Source organism: Zeus faber (assembly GCF_960531495.2).
Source record: "Zeus faber genome assembly, chromosome: 11".
Lineage (NCBI taxonomy): Eukaryota > Metazoa > Chordata > Actinopteri > Zeiformes > Zeidae > Zeus > Zeus faber.
The window spans coordinates 16,071,396-16,094,131 of NC_137205.1; the positions used below are offsets into that span (position 1 = coordinate 16,071,396).

General features: G+C 45.0%; 2 protein-coding genes across 2 annotated transcripts in view; both read right to left on the reverse strand.

The window, feature by feature from the left end:
- crebbpb (CREB binding lysine acetyltransferase b) overlaps positions 1-1,730 on the reverse strand; it is a 66,530-nt gene extending 64,800 nt beyond the window's left edge. The window contains exon 1 of the mRNA XM_080010203.1: positions 1,619-1,730. Coding sequence (XP_079866329.1) covers positions 1,619-1,706 — 88 coding nt within the window. The 5' untranslated portion in view covers positions 1,707-1,730. The remainder of the gene's footprint in view (positions 1-1,618) is intronic.
- Positions 1,731-3,476: 1,746 nt separating this feature from the next.
- Positions 3,477-22,736, reverse strand: part of LOC307237484 (adenylate cyclase 9) — a gene marked incomplete at its 5' end in the record, with an annotated part of 39,638 nt that continues 20,378 nt past the window's right edge. Inside the window, 9 exons of the mRNA XM_080010204.1 lie at positions 3,477-7,718; positions 7,899-7,922; positions 8,855-8,997; positions 9,353-9,512; positions 11,591-11,799; positions 12,695-12,797; positions 12,936-13,219; positions 13,602-13,712; positions 21,479-21,651. Coding sequence (XP_079866330.1) covers positions 6,341-7,718; positions 7,899-7,922; positions 8,855-8,997; positions 9,353-9,512; positions 11,591-11,799; positions 12,695-12,797; positions 12,936-13,219; positions 13,602-13,712; positions 21,479-21,651 — 2,585 coding nt within the window. The 3' untranslated portion in view covers positions 3,477-6,340. The remainder of the gene's footprint in view (positions 7,719-7,898; positions 7,923-8,854; positions 8,998-9,352; positions 9,513-11,590; positions 11,800-12,694; positions 12,798-12,935; positions 13,220-13,601; positions 13,713-21,478; positions 21,652-22,736) is intronic.

Consider the following 22,736-nt stretch of genomic DNA (forward strand, 5'->3'; position numbering starts at 1 on the left):
TAAATGATGGCTAGGGTGGCATCTCGCAGCACCAGATGATTCATCCTGCCATTTGACTGTTTTATTGCCCTGTGACAGCTCCTGTAACCTCCACTGAAAAGATGAGCTACCTTGGCCAGAAACCGCTGGCTGAGGGGCTGCCAGAGACACTGCAGCTGCCAAGTAGTGACCAGGAGGGACAAAGAACTTCAGCATCTCTCAGCTGTGTGTAAATGGCGGACAGATGTTTCCAATCTCCACTGCAATTTGAATTAAGCTACCGTTCTGGGCTTTTGTGTTCTCTCAGTGAGATGAGATTTCAGAGGGGGCCGTGGCGATGTAATCCTAAAATTTCCCTTGTTGAAAATTAATGAGCCACCATGTCAATTACGCTGCCGACCCAGACAATTTCCGATGTGTGCAAATAGAATAGAATGTTCATTCATGTTCATCTCGGTGAGCATGTTAAAAAAAATAATTTTTTTTAAAGTGTACACATCAAGGAAGTATAAATGAAATTCAAATGAACGATTTTCAAAGCTTTGGGCTGCAGACTACTGTCATATAGAAGTAAACCACAAAGGGATGTTTGCGTGTGCTGCACACACTGAAAACAATACCTTTGTGAACTGCAGCCGGGGAAAAAAAGGTCTTAAAATACTTGACAGTCCCGGGAACGTAGTAGCCCTCAGTTGAATCAGTGCAGGGCCAGCACAAGTCAGCCAGTCAAAAGTAGGATCGACTTTCAGTGAAAGCGGAGGAAGCTCGGGAGTCCAGGGGATGCACTCCAACAGGTCGTTCATTTCTCTTGGCTGTTTGACATTTCAGATTCCCTGGCTGTCAGGTGATGCGGAGCCACACCCACAGCATGCTCTCCAGTCCCATGCTCCCTTGAGGGAAACACACGGTGCACGGGAGGGTTTCCCCAGCCTTCCTGTCACACTCACAACCCCCCATGGGAGGCCTACATCCAATATGCTATTCGTAATGGGTCGCAGCAGGTCAAACTTGGCCAACGACCCTACCCACTGGGTTGTTTCTAAACTCACCAATTCATCTCAGCAAACTTAGTTTTCAAACCAGTGAGGTCATTTCAGCAAACATGCACACACACGTGATCCATAAAACGCAATCGGTTGTATATACGTTGAATGGACGACGATCGCCCGAAAAGACACGCGTCAAGTTAAGGTGTTGGGCGGGTTTCGCGCTGCAAGATACTGACCCCGAGGCTAGTTTCTAATGTTGTCTCAAACACACTTAAAAACCTCGCACGGCAAGTGTATTTTGATGTAAGGCGTCTCCTCGGAAAGCGCAATACAATCAATACGCATGTGCATCACGACGATCAAGCGACGGGAACAGGTTGGGAAAAGCTGCAAAACAGTGTCGAAACTTTGGGAGGAACTGGGGAAAATCAGTACAGCGGGGAAATGTGGAAAATGCAGTAAACGTGAAAGAAAATAACGACAAAGGGAATTACTGTTTATACGATGAACTTACTTAAAATATTATGACAAGACCAATATTACACCCCTGATACAGATGTAGGCGAGGGACTGACTCTCGGGTTGAGGACGGAGTGTGCAACCGCCAAATGCTTCCCCCATAGAGTGAAGGCAGCAGCATTAGTTCTTACCTGGACCGTCCGAAGCCGACAGCGCAGGTGAATTCAGCTTCGGTCGCTTCGCGTTTGGGGGTCCGACATCCAGTAAATTGTCAGCCATTGTGGTTTGCAAATAAGACGACCGGTGGCTTAAAACAAAACAACAAAAAAAATAAGTTTCCTTCCGACTAGAAATCGTGAAAAGTCGCAGAGAAGCGGTTCAGCCTGCGGTTCAAAAGAAGGGCAACAGCGCCACGCTTCGCCGTCGACGGTCACCCCATGACAATTCAACACCCGACACCCACATAATTATCCCCAATATCCAGGTCTAAAAAAAATAATTTTGGACTGGAGAATAATAAATAAAAATTAATCTGAAAATCTTGAGCGCGTGCCCTTCTCCGTATTTTTCCGCATTTTCGCGTGCGCGCAGAATCGTGTTTTCTTTTTTCGTGGTCGAAACGAGCCGCCTTAAATTATATTTTCGGCTTCGATAAAAAGAGCAAAATTCCACAAATATTTCCTATGCGTCGGTCTATTTTTCCCGACGCTGTCCGCGGGTGAATACATCCGTTTAGGAGCGGAGGCATACAGTGACCAGCCGCGGCTCTCTTCCGAAAAGGGAAACCAAACATTAGACGACAGAACCGCGTCCAACCCTCACATGTCTGCGGTAAATTTCCTCGGAAGGAAGAGATCGTTCGCCTTTGTGTCGGAAAAAGCCGCCCGAGCGCGGTCTGGGGGGGGTCGAGGCGGTTTAAAAAAAAAAAAAAAATAGCGCTCCCCGAGAAATCCCGATTCTGAGCCGCGTCAAGATGGCGGCTGTTGATTCCTCCGATACAAAAAAGTTTTTTTTTCTCTCTGGCTCGAGGGAGGGAGGGAGGGAGGGAGGGGAGGGAGGGGGGGGGGCGGTGGGAGGGGAGGAGCCAAGCCGTCACGCCCCTGACGCAAACCCACGTTCCGCCGTGCGTCATGTGCTCTTGCGCGAAGTGGCCTCTGAGGGGTGGAATAACCCCAAAAAACAACACTAACTGTACTATTACTATTACCCTACTGCACGCCAAGCCGCCTCCTCGCGTCGAGCGTATCAATCTGATGTGCTTTAAACCAGTGTTTTTCAAATGGGGGGGGGGGGGGGGGGGTCCTTTAAGATACTGCAGGGGGTACTCCGAAAAACCAAATAGAAGTTTTATTAACGTTGGTTATATATAAAGTGTAAAAGAAAAACTGACATAATACACATAGCACATCGCTTATGTTATTTCCTTTCCTCCCAATGCAAAAAAAAAAGTTTTAGAACCAGTGACCACACACCCACTGGATGAGATTCTGGCTCAGGGACCCCCCCCCCCCCGATCTGAGGATATATTCAATTGTTTCATACAATATAGTCCACGCTTCAACGCCTGTCGATACTATAGTTAGGAAGATAACAGTTGAACTATGTTCGAAACAGTCCCTTAACGTACATTCTCCGATGTCTCGTTGAATTGAAATGATGGCGACGTTTCACCCTTAACCGTTGTGCCGGGGACGCCCGGGAATCGGTTGAAGGTCTCCGCTCTGAGGGTCCCCGGACCCCACATTGGCCCCTTGCAGGTTTGTGACAGAAAGCCGATTAGGTCTGAGAACTGGTGCACTGTTCACCCCCACCCTGTTGCGTGACAAACATTAGATTTTTGTTTGAACATTCAAATAAAAAAAAATGAAAAGAAGAAAGAAAAAGACCCATCAAATCGTTTTTGAATTGATAAATAAAAAGAAAATGATGTATCACTTCATTACAGTGGACAAGCACGTGCTTACTTAATGCAGAGGCTACACATTGAGCAGGACATCGCTTTCCAAAAACAGACTTTATTTGATATTAAACTGAATTTGCATACCCTCGAACATGCTATTTACAAAAACCTCAATTGAATTTGAATGATGCTGTAGTAGGCTACTTTATTACTGCCTATAAACATAAATATACCGCTCTGTGTCATTTTACAGGCTCATTTCAATTGAAGTCTAGTAAATAAAAAAAATTAAGTCCCGAAAGCCAAATTGTCCCGATAAGTTTATTTTTCCTTAGATGGGATATTGATTAAACTAATTGATTAAACAGCCAAATTCCAATTGACATCTTTACTAAAGTCGTCAAATCCTTTCATTACACACTATCACAGTTCAACAGATACTCATACGTGCACATGAAGGTACGTATTATGCCACCACAGTTATACCTCTAACTTTCCCCATTTACTTTTTAATCACGAACATGCATGTGTATAAATCATAGAGAAATGCCAAGACACAATACTATCGAAACGCATAAAGTATGTACATGAAAAAAACAGGTGCTTGTGCAAGTTTATAATAGTAAGAGTATAAATCAACTATTAACATTCACCCAAAAAAATATGCAAAGCAACAGAGATTATCCAACTTTTCAATGGCAATGACACTCTTTGGCATCAAAATATTCCCAGCGTATCAATTATATCTCAAATCAAACTCATCAACGTTCATATTTGCAGTGAAGGCAGTGTAATGCTCCAGAAATAAAGCTCAATACAGGTTGAAAAACTTGGTGTCTACCAAATTTTTGGGCCTTAACATATATGACTGTTCTCTTCCCCATGCCAGGTTAAGCATTTTTCCAGAAATAAATAGTACATGATGCAAACAAAGTTCCTAAAAAATGATTGTAATGACATGATCAGAATTATTAAAAATTAAACAAAAGTGCATGTATCTGGCATGTCACTGATGTTTAATGACCTCCAGTATATTAAGCACTTCCTTTTCATTACAGCAACACTGGTTATTTCCATGCAGTCTATAGAAGGATAGGCGTCCACAGGGGTTATGTTCTCATGAACCAAAAAATAATAATTTCTCCTTTTAATCTGATGAGCTTTCAAAATGATTATTGCACTTAATAGAAGCTAAATGCATCTCAGCATCTTTTTTTCTTCCAAGCGAAACACATAAAGTTAAATAAAAAGGTAACTGCGTTGAAAGAAAGCAGTTGTTACCATATAGCTCCACTTGTGTGGAAAATGCTTGATGTGATTATTTTGAACCAATTTTATTATTTATATGTATATATTGTTAAAGGCACTGCTCGAGGGTAAAGGGGCATGCATTGTAGCTCAAACTCGTGATGTGGGGTTCCTTTACGTTGAAGAACGAGGAAAAAGTTAACATTCTCCTGTTTCTGGATGAGAAAAGCTGTTTCGGAAATGCGAATCTCGCAAAATGAGATTGAAGGTTTCGTAACAAAGTGAATGGCAGAAAAGTTAAGATGAGTGCTTTAAAGGCACTAGCCACAAAAAGCCTTACACAAGACACTTTCCAAATATAAATCACAAAAAAAAGATAAGTGCTGCTGTTGACGTAGATTGCAGTTTTAATCTTAATCAAATTAATAGCCTTTGCAACTGACAGACTGTCTCATTAAAAGCATCCATTGTTTAATGATCAATATCGACATGAAGGAAGTCAATATTTCTCTCATTCTGGACATGACGGCACAAGGCATTTGGTAAGCTTTTGATTGGTATTGGGGAAACTACCCCATCCTGTCTAGAAAGTACAGACTACTTTCATTGAAATTCTGTACGTATCAACCCGAGAGCGGGTACACCGGGAGCTTCCAAATAATGATATTGCGTGCCTTATTTTAGTGATTCTGCTGCTGCAACTAATTCTAGTTGAGGGCACAATTCCCCATAAAACTAAAGGTTCTTGGCAAGACCGGGAAAAAGAAGCAGCCAGGTTAGAAATAAGGACATTGATTATCAACAATTATCAATTATCTTCAATTGCACTCTATAAACTTTCTTTACCTGACAGTTTTACCAATTCGGTATGATATCCCGTCTACACCTCTCTGCGTAAAATCTCGGACTGGAGTTATCACAACACAAAATACATATACACAGATACGTATATGCATGCACAGAGACACAGCACGCTACTAGGTCACCTCCACCTGTAGCCTGCATTCAATGTGTCTTTCATTAAAGGTTTTGCTCTTTGATAAATACGAATAAAAACACCAGTGTTTTTATGCAGGTTTCTCATGCAAATTGTACTTATAAATGTCATGATCTCAGAACATCCGTATTTCCCATTGCGTTACGTACGAGATCCTCGGACTGCGGTACTCTCCCATATGCACGGTCAGCTTGTTGGGTTCGTCGCTGATAAAAGGCAGAAATAACACTGTCATGAAACTGTACAAGGTGTTTCAAAAAGTAAACTTGAAACAAATACAAATCATTTCCACTACATGCCTCCTCCTTTCCCCACGGCCTATACATTTTCTATCCTAAAGGCACTTAAAGAGATGAAATACAAAAAATGGCAAAACAACATCCAAAGAATCAAGATTAAAAGTGATAACAATGATCAAGTGGGGTTTATGGGAGACAATGGGATCTGCAGCAAGAAACCTTTTTTCAGAGTCATCCATAGTATATATGTTGTGTATGTTCCCGATCCCCGACAGTATGTGGCGCGCTGCCTGACCTGCTCCTCGATGTCCGCCCAGCTCCCTCCAGTTTACACTGCATTTCTATCACTAGCCAGGGAGACTATGTGTAACTTAAAAGATCTGCTGGCTAGCTGATTCTAGAAAGAGCTCTGTGTGTGCTGTCTGCCCACCAAATTTAAGATGTGCAAAAAGGCATGAGCAAGAGACTTAGAGCTTAAAGGGCAAAGGATTAATGATAAAAGCGCCATTGTAGAAAACTCTCAAAGCGCTCAGATTTCATTATTACAATTATCTCCACGCATGTCCTCTTCCATGTCTTTCTGCGTGTCTGTTGTGCATGCACTGTTTTGGGGTGCATCTTGCTGGACCAGGGAAGGGGCGTCATGCTGTTTGATATTTGTAGAAGGAGGGGCTCCTCCTAGATTTGTAATAGGCAGGGAGGCCAGGCTGGCGTGAGACGTGGAGCGCCTGGTGTGCGGAATTTCTTTGGAAATACGTCTTTCGAAGCTTTCTGCCCTCTGTCCACTCTCTACCGCCTCTCTCTCGTGGCCCTGGAGGCTCATGCCAGCCCCTAGGCTGGTGGAGGAGCCTGCGGCCGTGCTGGAAACAGCGATGTTGGTTGCGTTAGAAGTCACGCTCGTGGTGGGCACCATGCTGGTGATTTCATCAGTTGGCGAGCGCCCAATGCTACCGTCCACCTGTGCCCTGATCTCTGGTGAAACTGAGAGTTGGTACTGGGGCACAGGGCCGCTGTCACTGCTCTTGGGATACAGAAAGGTCTTCATCTGACCCTTCCCCTTGACGTTGACTGTCCCACGGTAGTCAAAATCATATTCCATCATGCTGAGCACACAGTAGCTCTCTTCGCTGACCTGCACGCGGCACTCAACACCTGTGGTGTCCATACGGCTGGCAATGTTAACTGTATCTCCCCAGATGTCGTAGAGCAGCTTCGTGGTGCCGATCACGCCCGCCGTTAAAGGGCCATGGTTGAATCCAATGCGAAGTTTGAAGCCGAAGCCAAGCATGTTCTTGTTGAAGTCGTCTACCACGTGCATCATTTCTAGAGCAAAGTCGAACAGCGCCCGGAGGTGGGCATGAGGGTGGACGGCCTCCGCACACTGCTGCGAGTTGAGTCCCGATGCTGCCATGTAGGTGGCGCCGATCGTCTTGATCTTCTCAATATTGCTGAAGAGGGGTTTCCGTAATAACTCGTCAAAATCTCCAATGAGCTCGTTGAGGACGCGATAGCACTCCTTCCCTCCCTCATAGCTTTCCTCATAGAACTCACTGAAGTTTACAATGCTCGCAAAGATGACCCCCACGTTGTCATGGTTCTTGGAGTAGCTCTGGGTCACCTTGAGTTGTTCAGCGACATGGATGGGAATGATGTTGCGGAGCAGCCAGTCAGCCTGGTCTCGCATGTTCTGGATCTTAATGCGGTGCTGATCAGCCTCCACGTTGCCATGGTAATGGAGGCGGTAGCTAACTTCAAATTCACGGTTAAGGAACCAAACCAGAAGGAGGAGCAGGAAGAAGGCCACACAAGCTTCGGGCCCCAAGAGATCCTTGGGCTGGAGCACAGGGTCTGATGGACTGTCAATCATACTGACGGAACTGTTGCTGTTATTGGTCAGCTTACCTGACCTAGAGGAGTGGTAGAAAGATGATTAATATCTTAAAGGTCTTCATTATCAAACAAATCTATGTGTGGCAGGGCAGTGGGGACTTTGAGAAGAGACAACTTTGCCATAAACAATGCAGGAAGCATAGGCAAATTATTCTTTAAGTGCTCAATATCAAAATTCATATTGCCATTTTGCTCACCATAATAAAATGCTGTTTGAAATGCTGAAAGAGAGGAGAATAGACATTTAATCACGGTTTAATCACCAAGTTCAAATGAGTAACCATCTTTTAAAATATATTTTCAATGTTATTGCAATTGAAAAATAATTCTTAAAGCCCCTGTAAAGTAAATTCCAACATTTGTTTCTAAACACATTATACATGTTGGAAAGTAATGAAAACATGTGAAAGCACTGTGAACGATATCATATTGAATTGTGGAATTAGACTGTTTAACGGTTTCTCACCATTTTTGTGTTCCGGATTTTTTGGGCGGGACTAAAACATGACTCGATAATGTAGAGCGGTCATACGTGGCCCCTCCCCTAACACTATGCATGTGGAGAGCGCATTAGCGTCAGTGGTTCACCGGCTCAATGGCGAGTTACTGCAGCCTACGCTCGTTTTCTTTCTAGCTATGGTGCCGTCGTCCCCTCAAATGCATCCTACCTGCATGCCGGAATGTACATCACAGCTCCGTCTCCTTATTTACATTTACATTCTGTCCTGAGCGTGGTGGCTCCCCCCAGCTCCGTGCGCTCCCGGACAGACGGGCGCCGTCCCGGCTCTGGGCACTGCCCGGGCGCACAAGGAGCCGGAACAGAGCCCTGCTGCCCAGGAGCGCACGGAGCTGGGTGACCCGCAACAAGTATCCCATTTTCTCATGTTCTATTTTGAACTTCAGAGCAAAATCAAAACGATGAAAAACAGCCCATTATTGGTTTTATCATTTTGGATTTGTATATGTACATATCGGATTGGTGGTGTTTGACACTTGAGAGAGGCTGAACCTCTCCCCATTCAAATTTGGCTGGGTGGTTAATAACACATTTTTCCATGGTGTGACAAACTCGGAACACATATTTATTGTTGCTTTACAGGGACTTTAATTATTGATTTGGTAGTGATAATTTCTGTACACAAGTTTTCTGTACCTGCATGGGGGTCCAAAAAGCAGTGCCAACACTGTCAATCCAACCAGAGTAGCAAGGGCTGAGCGCATCCAATAGCTAAGCTGGCAGAAGTTACAGTACTGGATGATGGCTATGATGATGGCACAGCAGGTGAACATGTTGAACTGGAGAAGAAATAATTTTTCGTCAAAGAGCGATAGCTTTTCAAGAGAAAAGCAGTGTGCCACATACAAAACACAGTCTATTATCCACATTAACATAGACAACGGAAAGACATAAACCAAGAGTAATACAGTCAGGGATTTAATATATCTAGCTTTATAGCTTTACCGGTTAAGATGTGAGTGCACAGTAAGAGGCTCCTCTGTAGTTCACAATTTGAACAGGGCCAATGAAGATGCGACAGAGATGGCAGATCAACAAATTCTGTCCAATCATACGTATGGCTCCACCTCTCTCTACAGTATTACTTTCAGTGGTTTCTTCCCTCCTAAATCTATGATCGCAATATCGGCCCACCTGGATGGAGAGGTGCATGTCACATGTGACATGAGAGAAGACGGCCACAGCAGGCAGCGACACCAGGACGGCTCCTATAAGGTGACGAGGCACCCAGCCCGAGATAGCCCTCATCAGGATCCTGGTGCAGCGCAACACGCTATTCAGATAGAACGCCATACTAGAGGGAAATAAAAGGAGCCTCAAGTTGAAACACAGCCCTCAATAAATACGCAAGAAAAAGAATCAATCAATCATTCAATACATTTTGATGCTTACAATAAAGTTACTGCAACTTGTCCACTTCTTGCTTTAGGCAAAGCATGGACTACTAAGATTGTATACAGTATATTATCTTTAATCAAAGATACAGCATCAAAGGTTTTTACAGGCTCAATATAGAATATAAAATTAGACCCATAAAATTAGAAGTTAAGCCCAGTCTCCTAACCCTCAGTACCCTATGTCCTCCGTACCCCATTCCCTCTGCGCCCTATGCCCCCAGTATCCTATGACAGTCAGTACCCTAAAGGCTGCTTTATAGTTGTGCGTCAAATAGACACCATAGGTACGCCGTGGGTGTCTACGCCGGTGTTTGTATTTATGGTTCTGCGTCGGGGATTGGGCAAGTAGACCGCCGAAATGCTAGATGGGAGGTTTGAGTCCATTTTAGCACAGAATAAAAATGGATTGCGGTTATTTCACGCTATAAATTGAGTGTCATTTGTTTGTCTTTATAATTCTTTATAGAAGATTAGCATTTTCTAAATATAAAGGTATTTTGGAGAGGTGCACATAAGCTACAGCAGCAGCCTCTGCGGGCTATGCTGGTGACGTAGAGACCTACGGCATACCTACAATGGTAATTCAACCCAGAACTATAAAGCACTATAAAGCAGTACCTTATGCCCTCAGTACACTATGACCTCAGTACTCCATGCCCTCAGTACACTATGCCCTCGGTACCGTAAGCCTTCAGTGATCTATGCCCTCAGTGCCTAAGCCCTCAGTCCTCTGTGCCCTCAGTACCCTATGCCCTCTGTGCTCGATACCCTCAGTACACTATGACCTCAGTACCCCATTCCCTCAGTACCGTAAGCCTTCAGTGCTCTATGCCCTCAGTACCGTAAGCCTTCAGTGCTCTATGCCCTCAGTGCCTAAGACTTCAGTACTCTATGCCCTCAGTACCCTATGCCCTCGGTACATTATGACCTCAGTACCCCATTCATCGTCTGATCAGCGATGGACACTTATCACCTGGTCCCCGGGCGCGTCCACGTATGCTGCCCACTGCTCCTGGCTGTGCCCCCGGAGGAAGGACAAGCCAGGATGGGTCAAAAGCAGAGGATCCATTTCACCGGCCACCATCAAAGCATGTGCATGTGTGTGTGTGTGCAAGCATGTGTTGTAGTGTGGTGTGTTGCGTGACGAATAAAGACTGTTTCTTCTTCCTCTTTCTTCTTTCTTTCTTCCCGCAGTACCCTATACCCTCAGTACTCTATGCCCTCAGTACACGATGACCTCAGTACACGATGACCTCAGTACACGATGTCCTCAGTACCATAAGCGGTGCTCTAGGCCATCAGTGCCTAATCTCTCATTACTCTATGCCCTCAATACCCTATGCCCCCAGTACACTATGACCTCAGTACCCTATGCCCCCAGTACACTATGACCTCAGTACTCCTTTCCCTCAGTACCCTATGTCCCCAGTACACTATGACCTCCGTACCCTATGCCCCCAGTACACTATGACCTCAGTACTCCTTTCCCTCAGTACCCTATGCCCCCAGTACTGTAAGCCTTCAGTGCTCTATTCCCTCAGTGCCTAAATCCTCAGTACTCTATGACCTCAGTAAGCCATTCCCTCAGTACCCTAAGCCCTCAGTACTCTATGCACTCAGTACCCTATAACCTCAGTGATCTATGTCATTCAGACCCTAAACCCACATATCTGAGGGAATAAAGGGGGAAACTTTAAAAGGGAAAGAAGGATCCTCCTGACCGAATAGCTGTCTACTGGGAAGACAAAATCTTGAGCGGTATAAAAAAAACACAGAATAGCTTGTTTTTCCCTTGATGTTCAACGCAACTCATTCTTGTCAAGTAATTTGAGTTTTGTGACTCCTGTTATAAAACAATAATTCCTGGCTATTGCCAGAAAGCTAAACTACAGATGAAAAAAAATACTACAGAATGGTTGTTGTTGTCTGCATGAACTAATGGCTTTTTATTCTGCCTATCTCATGCGCCTCTCACCGTATCACCAACAGCAAAGCCAAAATTTCCAGCAGGGCAGTGATAACGGTCACAATTAGAGCCGGGGTCGACAGGCTCTGTTCCGTGAGCAATGGCCGGAAGAAACAGGACAGGGAGAGCACTAGGAACACTGCACAGCACAACAGCATGTCCAGGAAGGAGCTGAACGTCGGGCTGGCAAAGGTCTGCACAGTGGCCTGGCTCTCCACCTGGGAGGGGCGGAGACAGAGGCACAGGACACAAAGGGTAGGAAATAAACAAAAGTCAAAGGGGAGACGAGGGAAGGAAACAATCAATTTCTTAATTCTTGGAGCACATTCATTTTATTGTGACAAATCCGACAATGGAACTGTTACTGAACATGGAAGCAAATACTCGCATATGTAATTTATCATTTTTGCAGTTTGCATGGCATGATGCAAATGTATTGCCTACCCATCTTAATGCTCTGTGAGCAAAAGAATGATGAAACTTGCAAAAGAGGATCTGGGACCAGAGGACACATTGCAATAGCATAAACAAAGTCTTGATTAACCTATAAGGCTCCTTAAATTAATCTGTATTTGCCAAACCTTCTTGCCATATCCATTTGAATAATCATTGTTAGGTCTCCGACCTGTTTCATTCACAAAATTGATCATGTACTACTGTAGCTACGCCAGCAGGGGGCAGTAGACGCTAAGCGGACAAGCTTGTTGGGCCCTGCAGTGATTTGTCTTTGCCGCAGTCCCGACTTATCTGATAATAGCACAGTGCTTAGGATCTATCCAGACAATATCCAAACACAGAAAGACAGTCACACACACATATTGTGACAGCAACAATAAGATGGTCATGATCAGACAGAATAATTCTCTTATCAAAGTCAGGGCAAAGGTAAGTGACTCCATCAGCATGGTGGAAAGCGCACGCACACACGCATGCACGCACACCAGAAAGTCACATAGTAGACACTCAAGACGACAAGTATAGGTGGGCATGCACACAGCCATGGTGCTGTGGGTACAAGAATGATTGGCCAAATACGCAGTCACACAATAAACACAAACATACAAGGACAAGATGGTAGAAAGTTTTCTCCTTCTCACTCACAAACACACGCACCTCCTTCTGGTAGCTGGATCGGTAAGCAGACTCTAGGCTCCCCTCTATGAACGTGTGACTCAGCTTATTGATGGGTGGTTTGTAAAAATAATCCTTCATCAAACTGTCAAAGCAGAAGAAGACAGTTAGGTGTAGCAGGTAGCATCAAAAGAAAAGTGCGGCACGGCGACAGCATGAAATCACCTCGCCGACATCGCAACGTGAACAAGGCGCGAGTGTCCCCCAAGCCACCATGCCTCACCTGTCCTCCTTGATGACATCCACGAAGTGGGCGTCGCTCCTCTCTCGGAAGTTCTTCGAGCGCATGGGGATGAGGGCGGAGTGATCCATGCTGGCGCCCACTCCCATGACCATGGCTCCTCCGCTCCAGCTCTTCTTCTCCTTCTCCTGCAGCATCTCGCACAGGGACGTCTGGCTGTTGGTCAGGGTTTCCAGCCGAGGACTCAGCAGGCCGTTCAGCGCTTTGGGGCTGCGTCCCGGCGGGGGAGCCGGTTGAGCCGGGGGACACTTGAGAGATGAGGAGTCCTGGGGCGGAGAGAGGGACGAAGGCGGAAGTCATATGAGGATTTGCAATTCAAATTGCACCCCCTGCTCGGTGCTAAAAGAGACACTAGAAAATAAAGTACAACATTTTACCTTCAGAGGTAGAATGGTTCATCACACTGGAGGTGCTCTCTAAGGTACACTCATTGTACCCTTGGCATGGGTTTTAATTTGTAATTTTGTACCTCTGTTGACATCTCTGTGCCAGAAATGGTATGAATTTGAAGGCACAATGCTGTGGTGAAGACTTCTGCAAAGTTTGCTCAGCCTGGCTGACTGAAAAAGCTAGTGTAAACACGAGTCTAATTCGGCAGCCGGGGTTAACTTCCATTCCGTCAGACCGAGGCAATGAAAGCGCATAAACCTTATTGCTGTTGGCCTTGTGGTCAGCATGGCAGCCGTTCCGCATCGCTCCTTCGTCCGAGCCTTGGTCCTCCGCCGGCATCAGGGCCACACCGCGCGACAAACAGGGAGACTAGGGGGGGGGGGGCACAGAGAGAAAAGAGGTGATAATGGTATGTTGGGGGCCAGATGGAGAGACAAACAGAGGGAAAGAAAGAATTATTGAAGGGCAAAAGAACAGAATGAATAGCCAAGACGAGAAAGATCAAAAATAAGAGGGAGATGAGTGTTGCGGACAGCAGGGGGGGACAGATGGAGGTGATGAAACACCAACCGCTCAATTCTGATTAGCACATCAGACGAGACAGAAAGGACACAAATCCAATCACTTTAAACACTTCACAAGAGCCCCCAATAAGGCATATCGCAGCCGTGTTTCAGTCGGGGGTGACATTATCTGCTTCAAGGCACCTGCTGAGAATGACTGGAAGGGCTTAGGGTGTTTTGTTAATCTGACACACCTTGTATAGAATAGAGGAAGATCTGGTCCGCACTCTGTTCTGCTTAGACATACAGTATATACAGTATACAGTATGTACAATATGTACACAATAGTGTGTGACCGATTCACGTCCAACTCTGCGGCATTTAACAGGCACTCAGAGGTACAAACACATACACACAGAGAGCACCTAGCCATCCCTTCAAATCCTCGAACACTTTTAGATGCCAGAAAAGTATCTTTTAAAGGTCGCCACTTGTGAAAAACTCACCTTTTCAGTGCTTGTGCACACCGATCAGCCACAACATGGCACACTGATCAACCATACCTGTCACTGAATAACATTGCTCATCTCGTTCCAATGGCACCTGTCAAGGGGTGGGATGTATGAGGCAGCAAGTGAACAGTCACTTGTGATGGCTAGACGACTGGGTCAGAGCATCTCCAAATCGGCAGGTCTTGTGGGGTGTTCCCAGTATGCAGTGGTTAGTACCTCCCAAAAGTGGTCCAAAGAAGGACAACTGGTGAACCGACGACAGGGTCATGGGCGTCCGAGGCTCAGTGATCCACACGGGGAGCAAAGTCTAACCCATCTGGTCTGATCCCACAGAAGAGCTACTGTATCATAAAGTGCTGAAAAAGTAAACACTGGCTATGATAGAAAGGTGTCAGAAAACACAGTGCATTGCAGCTTACTGCATAAGGGGCTGCGTAGCCGCCAGAGTGCCCATGCTGACCCCTGTCCACTGCTGAAAGCGCTTTTTCTTCTACATCATGTGGATGGTTGGGGTTAGGGCCCGATCCGATGGGGCATCTGTGGGATGTGCTGGAACAACAAGCCCGATCCATGGGGGTTCCACCTCGCAACCTCCAGGACTTGAAGGATCTGCTGCTAACGTCTTGGTGCCAAATACCACAGGACACCTTCAGAGGTCTTGCGGAGTCCATGCCTCCACTGGTCGGAGCTCTTTTGGCGGCACAAGGGGGAGCTACATGATATTAGTGGTTTTTAGTGCTGGTTTTAATGTTGTGGCTGATTGGTGTATAATTTGGTCTCTGATGGGCCAACTAACAGAAAAACTGTGAAATAAAACCACTCATTCAGTTTTTTATGAGCTGCCTTTGTCAGAAAACATCTCATTCAACAAGCCGTTCAGATTTGCCTCCCCCTCCTACGTCCAGGGGGGGTTCATTAGAATGAGACCACCACCCACCTGAGTATCTCCATCCACAGGTTGAGAACTCACTTTGCGAAGGTGCGCCATTTTTCTTCTCGCAAGTGCCAGACCCGCTAGCATTATGTGGAAGATAAGAGCTGAGCATGGGAGGTGCTCTGTTGTGGCTGCACAGACCAGCACGCGTCGCCAGACTAATTCGAAAATGTCTGAAATCCCGCAGTTCATTTTCCATTTCCAAGGGGTGTTACCAACGGGCGCAGACGAAAATGTCTCTGGACGCAGTTGGATAGACCTACAACCAATCAGAGCCATGACACGCGTGATGTAGCGCTGAACGAGTGAGTTGGTAAATTAAACTCACTAATTAAAATTCCCTAAATCCCGTCGGAAGTACGGCAAGCATATCTCTCTTATCAACAAAAGAGTGATATCCTATGCCGCTGGTGAAAAGAGGAAGAAAACCAAACTAAGATACAGAATTGATCGACAGGATTGAAGGGGTTGACCAATTACACTCAACATCACCCTCTGATAATCTAATACGGAGAGAGAATTTCGCTCGGGACAGAATTTGATACCCTGACTAACGATAACGCTATAGACCTTCATTTGAAATCACGTCATAATTTCTACAAAACACGGAGAGCGCGCCAGCGAGCTCTTGGGCCATCAGCTTAAGCAGTCTGCAGCTGCAGTTTTTATATCTGCAATAAAAGATGGGGAAGGTAATATTGCTACGGACCAAAGGGACATCAACGTTCAATTTAAGTCTTCCTATGAAAACTTGTATACCTCAGAAGCAAGTAACAAAGAACTAGTAGAGGACTTCTTTAGTTAATTGGAAATGCCCACCTTTGATGAACCAGACTAATCTGGTTTGGAAAGAAATGTAACAATAACAGAGCTTGATGGTGCAATAAAAAACATGAAGTCAGTAAAGGCACCAGGCCCTGATGGGTATCCAGCAGAATTTTATAAAAAAAAAAAAAAATTGGGAGCCCAAATTACTACCGTTATTGTCAAATGTATAAGAAGAGGTCCTGGGGGGAAAAAATGCTCTTCCCCCAACCATGGCACAGGCCTCTATCTCATTATGATTACTCAAAAAGAATAAAGATCCGTTGTCGTGTGAGTCGTATCGGCCGGTTAGTCTACTATGCCGTGACTATAAAACTCTAACCACGGCGCTGACAGGTAGACTTGAGAAAATTGTGGCTAAAATTGATACATCTAGATCAACAGTTTCATTTTGGGTAGACAGTTATCAAGCAACCTTTGCCGCGTAGTCAATGTTATCTACCGACCTAACGATGTTGAGCCGGAGCTTATAATTATCCTCGGACGCACAAGAAAGCTTTTGACAGGATTGAATACAGCGACGTGTGTTTGGCCCTATATTCTGTGCATGGCTCAAGATTATATATACGACGCCTCGAGTCTCAGTACGAACAAACAAGATGATATCGAACTATTTTCCTCTTTTCCGCGGAACGAGACAAGGGTGTCTCCCGAGCCCCCAGATATTCCACATCGCCACCGAGCCCCTGGCAATAATGCTAAGAGAGACCGCTAGTCTGGTTGGACTTAAACGTAAACTATCGCTGTGCGCGGATGATCTTCTCCTTTTCCTTTCCGATCCACATCTATACCGATTGCTCTAGACCGAATCACCAAGTTCGGGCGGGTGTCAGGATATAAGTTCAATTGAGCTAAAAGTATTATATTCCCCATGAATGACAAAGCAAGTGTAATGTCGGTTTCGGATTTTCCCTTTTTCCGTTAGCAAGGACAGCTTTACTCGCTATTGGTGTTGGTGTCACCTGCAAGTACAGGGGTCTGTTTGACAATAACTTCACAACAGCGTTTGGTACCGCCAAACAGGACACGGAGGGATGGTCGGCTCCTCCCCTCGTCGCTCGCCGGCAGGATCAATTGTGTAAAAATGACCACCGTGCCCAGATTTTGATTCCTCTTTCGAGCAATCCCAGTCTTTATTCCTACATCCTTTTTTTAAGGAATGAAAAAAGCGCACACCTGCTTTTACTTGGAATAAAAATGTGCCTCGAGAATATTTGAGAAAGAGAAAGAATATTTGGAAAGACAAAAGGGAGATGGTGGTCTGTCTTTACTACTGGGCGGCCAACATTCACAAGGTGTTTTGGGTCCCTGATCTATCGGCGGATGAGTCTCCAGTCGGGTCTGTTATGGAGCAGCGTTCAAGTAATCTAGTGTCTCTCTTCTCTCACAGACGCTGGCTCAAGGAGGTAATGTTCTATCTTAAGCTTGAACAGCTTAAATACACTGCCCGAGGCTCCACCGAGAAGCATTATAAGGTCTGGCAACCATTTCTGACCTATTTTTTGATTGAGTTCACCTTCGTTAATACAAGGTAGCCAGCCCTGCCTTTACTTGATTCTACCTTTCATTTTAAATTTTTCTCAATTTTGATTTGCCATTTGTGTTTTTGTTTTGTTTCAAACAAATGTATTCATTAAGTGCCAATTTCTTGTATCAAAGTGGTATCTCACTGATGGTTTATAATGCCGAGCAGTAATTTGTTTGTCTTATTTTGGAGTATTGAGTACTACTGAGAGTGTACAATATGTGTGAAAAATCAATAAAAATATGAATATAACAAAAGTTTTTAAAGAGAAAATGTACCTCCCAGTTTGTTGAATACTGTTGCGAGAGCAGCTTCAACAGACCGTTCCACGTCAGGAGCAGCCATCTTGGTAAGGTGCCGCGATGGCGCATACAACAGACCGTTTCCGCATGAGCCGCAGCCATCTTGGTAAGGTGCCTCAACGGCGATAGCTGATTCAACAGACTGTTCCACATCGGCAGCAGCCATTTTGGTAAGGTGCGCCAACGGCGCTCCTCTGCATGGACATCGTATCAAACCCGCCCCAGATTAGATAAATGGTTGTGATTGGCCGGACCCGGACAAGGTCGGGTGGAAATCTGTTTGAATGGGAGGGTGGCTAGACCTATTCCGCAAAACAAATGAAACATGAGCTCACAGATTTGTCTGGTTCCCAGGCTAAGCTAACGCTAATAGCTGAGAGTAATATATTAGATGTAATTATCTAGAAGTTCACTGGGGTTACTTGCTGCAAGTTCCACAATAATGTTTACAGTATTAGTTTGTTAGTTGAACTCCATCTTATCAACACCCTTAAATAACGGGAGAGTAAAATGAGCGAATGGGTGGTGCCATGGTGATGTTCCCAGAGGGTTTCATGCTGCTGATTTTATAGAGATTCACGAGAAGTTTACTGACTTGCCGCGAATCAGGGAGGCCATTTCACCTCCGACCCCGTCCAGCATGTAAAGTGGGGCGTGGGGCGCAGCAGCTCATTTGCATTTAAAGTTCAAGTTCAAGTTCAAGAGATTATTTGTCACATGCATATACATACGGTCATACATATATTTAAAGCTACAGACACACAAACAGCCCGTCGGGAACCGCACTGAAATAGAGGGTTACTGGCATGTTAGAATGGCTAGAATGAATAATCTGAGCTGTATTTTCAGCAAAACATTTCAAAGACATGTTTTGGGGACCTCAGAGACCTATAATAACTTATTGAAATGGAGTATACGTTGTGACCTTTAAGATAACGACTATTGAGCTGTTAGTTTGAATTTGCCGTGTGTCTGTGTGTGTGTGTGTGTGTGTGCGTGTGTTTGTGTGTGTGTGTGCGTGCGTGCGTGCATCTCGAAGCGCAGGCAGGAGATGAAAAACTTGGATTCATTAGTCGTCGGCAGAGGACCCGTGAATGGCTTCTCATCATCCCCCCTGAGCCAAGAATCTCATTAACGCCTCACACCGCTCTCCTCCGTGCTGTTCTCTCCTCCCATCCCTGGTACAGCCTGTCCTCACACCTCACCCGGCCGAGTGTTAGCAAACATTGAATGTAAGTGAAACTTTATTTATATACAGCAGCACCATTCGAACTTCTAACGGTCCAAAGTGCTTGACGGAGGGGCCGGGCCGGGCCGGTTTCGGCTCTTCCCAAAGGCGAAGATAGGCGGCCGCCTCGGGCGCCATCCCGAGGGGGGACCCAGTGTGTTTTTATTCTAGATGTAGGTTATTCTCCCTGACTCTCTCCCCCATCACACCCTCTCCACGCGTTACGCGCAGAAAATAATCTTCACGAGTCCACGTGTGCAGGGTCTGTTTTTAGTTGTTTTATTTGGCGGAACGGGGCGCTGTGATCGGGGCGCACGGAGGGCCGTGTTGGACTCACACATAGAAAAATTTATTTATGATTCTTATTTAGAATTCCTCATTGAAATTTTATCCCTGTGCACTTGAAGAATCTCAGTCGACCGACGGGTTTGTGACTCGTCAACTTTCCCCACAGTCGACAGGCTCGGCTGATCTGATCGTGAGGGGCAGACTGTTCCACAGAGATGGAGCTCAAAAGACAAGTAGCGGCCGCCCTTGGTTTCAGCCTGATGGAGGCCTGCTTTAAAAGTGATTAAAAGAATCTTAAAAGCAATTCTGAATTTGATCGGCAGCCAGTGCAAGGACGACAGATTGGGGGCGATGTGGCGACTGCGCTTTGACTTGGTAATAAGCCTCGCAGCAGCGCTTGCACCATCTGCAGTCGAGCCGCGGTGCCTCGGCTAAGGCACGAAAAAAAGTGCATTGCGATAATCAGGGCGTGAAAAAAACAAAAAACAAAAAAAAACAAAAACACGGATGATCAGTCGAGGTTGTTAAAAGACGGGACAGCTCGGATTTTGGAGATGTTTGTCAGTTGAAAAAAGTAGCGTTAGACCCGTTTTGTTTGTTTTCCGCGCGCGGGTCGAAATTGAGTTTTGGATCGAAAATGAGACCAAGGTTTCTGGAGGTGAACTTGAATTTACCAGCCAACGGGCCAAGTGAATGAGAAATGCTGGTGGCTCAATGTAACTGTGAAGTAACTGCAGCCTGGGTGGGTGGGTGAGGTGGTGGTGGTGGTGGTGGTGGTGGGGTGGGGTTGGGGAAGGGGGGTAACTAGACCGAATTTAGAGGCAGCGCAGCGGCATGTAATGTCTGGCAAAGGATGAGGAGAAATAATACGATAAGAAAGCGGCGTAGGGCTTGGGGAGCGTCCTGGGAGACAGTGGAATGAAATGAGAAAACTCCAGCTGATTGGGGAGCAGAGTGGAGCATAATGGGGCGCTGTGTTCTGCGTTGATGAGTAATGAGGGTCAGCTATTATGCAGATGGTCGGCCGGGGAGCGCTTTTTTCGGCTGATCTCACTGTTTTATTGTCGTTTCATTAATGAGGAATCTCAACGCGGCATGGACAAAATATCTACTGCGCGCACACACACACACACACACACACACGCGCACACACACACACACACACACACACTATTTAAAGAGATAATGAAATCTGCAACTTTTAAGTCCTACCATCATTCTCGAATTGAGTAGGTAAGTGAAAGTGTAAATAAATAACACCATTGCAGATGAGAAAGAAATGTATCGCTATTGAATCTCATTTCAGGCTTGTAGCAGAGAATAAAGCAGCGGTAGCCGAAAAATTGGTTGAAGAGGACTTGCACCGTGACAAATAAAATCAGCCAGAACCCTTTCGATAGACCTCTTCTTCCCTGTGCTACTTTGAGACTTCTGCTTATCACTGCTACAAAGAACCTCCCCACGTCGGCCTTCATGTCTCTCCATGCACGTGCATGAGGTGCATAAAACAGCCTTAAAACATCCTAAAAGAAGGACAGGAGGAAGAGACGTGGAAAAATACTTAATGCACAGATTTTTATCCTACTGCTGGGACGGCAAAATTAAAATGAACTTGAAAGCCCTCAGTAGAGTGCAGACCAACGCCAAAGACACAATAATTCATATTAGGTCTATGGGCCTTTGGTATGCACTGTCCTTTGAACCATCTTAAACAGTTTGGGAAAAAAAGGTCCAAGATATAGAAAAATGAAAGGAGCATTCCTTCCTCTGCAACTTTTTGAGATCTAATTTACCGACAGACAGAAATCCAGACCAACTGAGCTAAAAAAAGACCTTCCAGACAGAGACCCCAAACTTCTCACACAATTAACAAAACATTTCACCACAAAGTTCTTCAACAAATGGGTGTGTAACGGATTATTCTATTCTGCCGGCATAAGAAACATTTCCGCTAATAGAAGAGAGACACCTACTGTCGGGTTGGATTTCCCTGAATCTACTCCTATCACAATACTCACTGTGGCTCCGTCCGGGTGCAGGGTGCAGACCGGGGGGGCTCCGTCGGGCGTGTGGTCCCTGGGCATAGCGCAGGCGGATGCCCCTGGCTCGGCCGCAGCCGCCCCCAGCAGAGAGCAGGTACAGCAGGGGCGCTGCTCCACCTTCCTCCCCGAGATCAGGTAGGTCTTCAGCCCTGGGAGAGAGAGACACGCCGACACGCACGCACGCACACACACACACACACACAGGAAAAGGTACATCAATGACAGATCAATTCCTAAATCCGGGGCTGAAGATCCTGGGATTTGGTTCAACTGCTTCCTCAGAGTATAAGGGCATCATTTTTAAAGTCATTACAAGGACACAGTTGAGAGTCGCGATCGTGTTGGACGAATTCCCAAGTCGAGTTTTCAAGCAGTTCCAGAGTGATTTCAGGTTTTGGTACAAACCAAGAATAAAAGAGGAGAAATAGAGGAGAAGCTTGAATATCAATAGAAAAAGGGGGAGGTCTATAAAACACAGTAGATCAATCTCTACACGCCCGTACACAGCATTTGATATGAACTGCTGAACACTAAAACCTGCAGTGTTCCAAAAATACATTTTATCCTTCTCACCCCTCACACACATTCACTATAATGGTTTATTTTCCCCCCTTTTTTCTCCATTTATTATTTATGAAAGAGAAGACTTAAAGTGCTCAGGTGTAAAGGCAGAGTTTTTCCCCCTCGGTGGTCAAAGGGAATAAAGGGATTTTGGGACTGGCTCTAGGCAATAATCGCTCCAAAACAATTTACAAATGAAAAACGGAGATTAAAAATAATATTTTATATATGTGTATATACAGTATATGTACCTGTATATATATATATATGTATATATACAGTATATGTATCTGTGTGTATATATAAATATACATATATATATATATATACACACACACATACATACATACATATACACACACATATATACACATACAGTACACACATACATACACACATACAGTACATACAGTATATATATATATATATATAAATATATACACATACACACATATATACATATATATACATACATATATACATATACACATATATACATATACATATATACACATACACATATATACACATACACATACACACACACATATATATACACACATACATATATACACATATATATACACGCACACATATATATATACATATATACACACAGATATATACACATACATATACATTATATATACATTATATATATATATATATATAT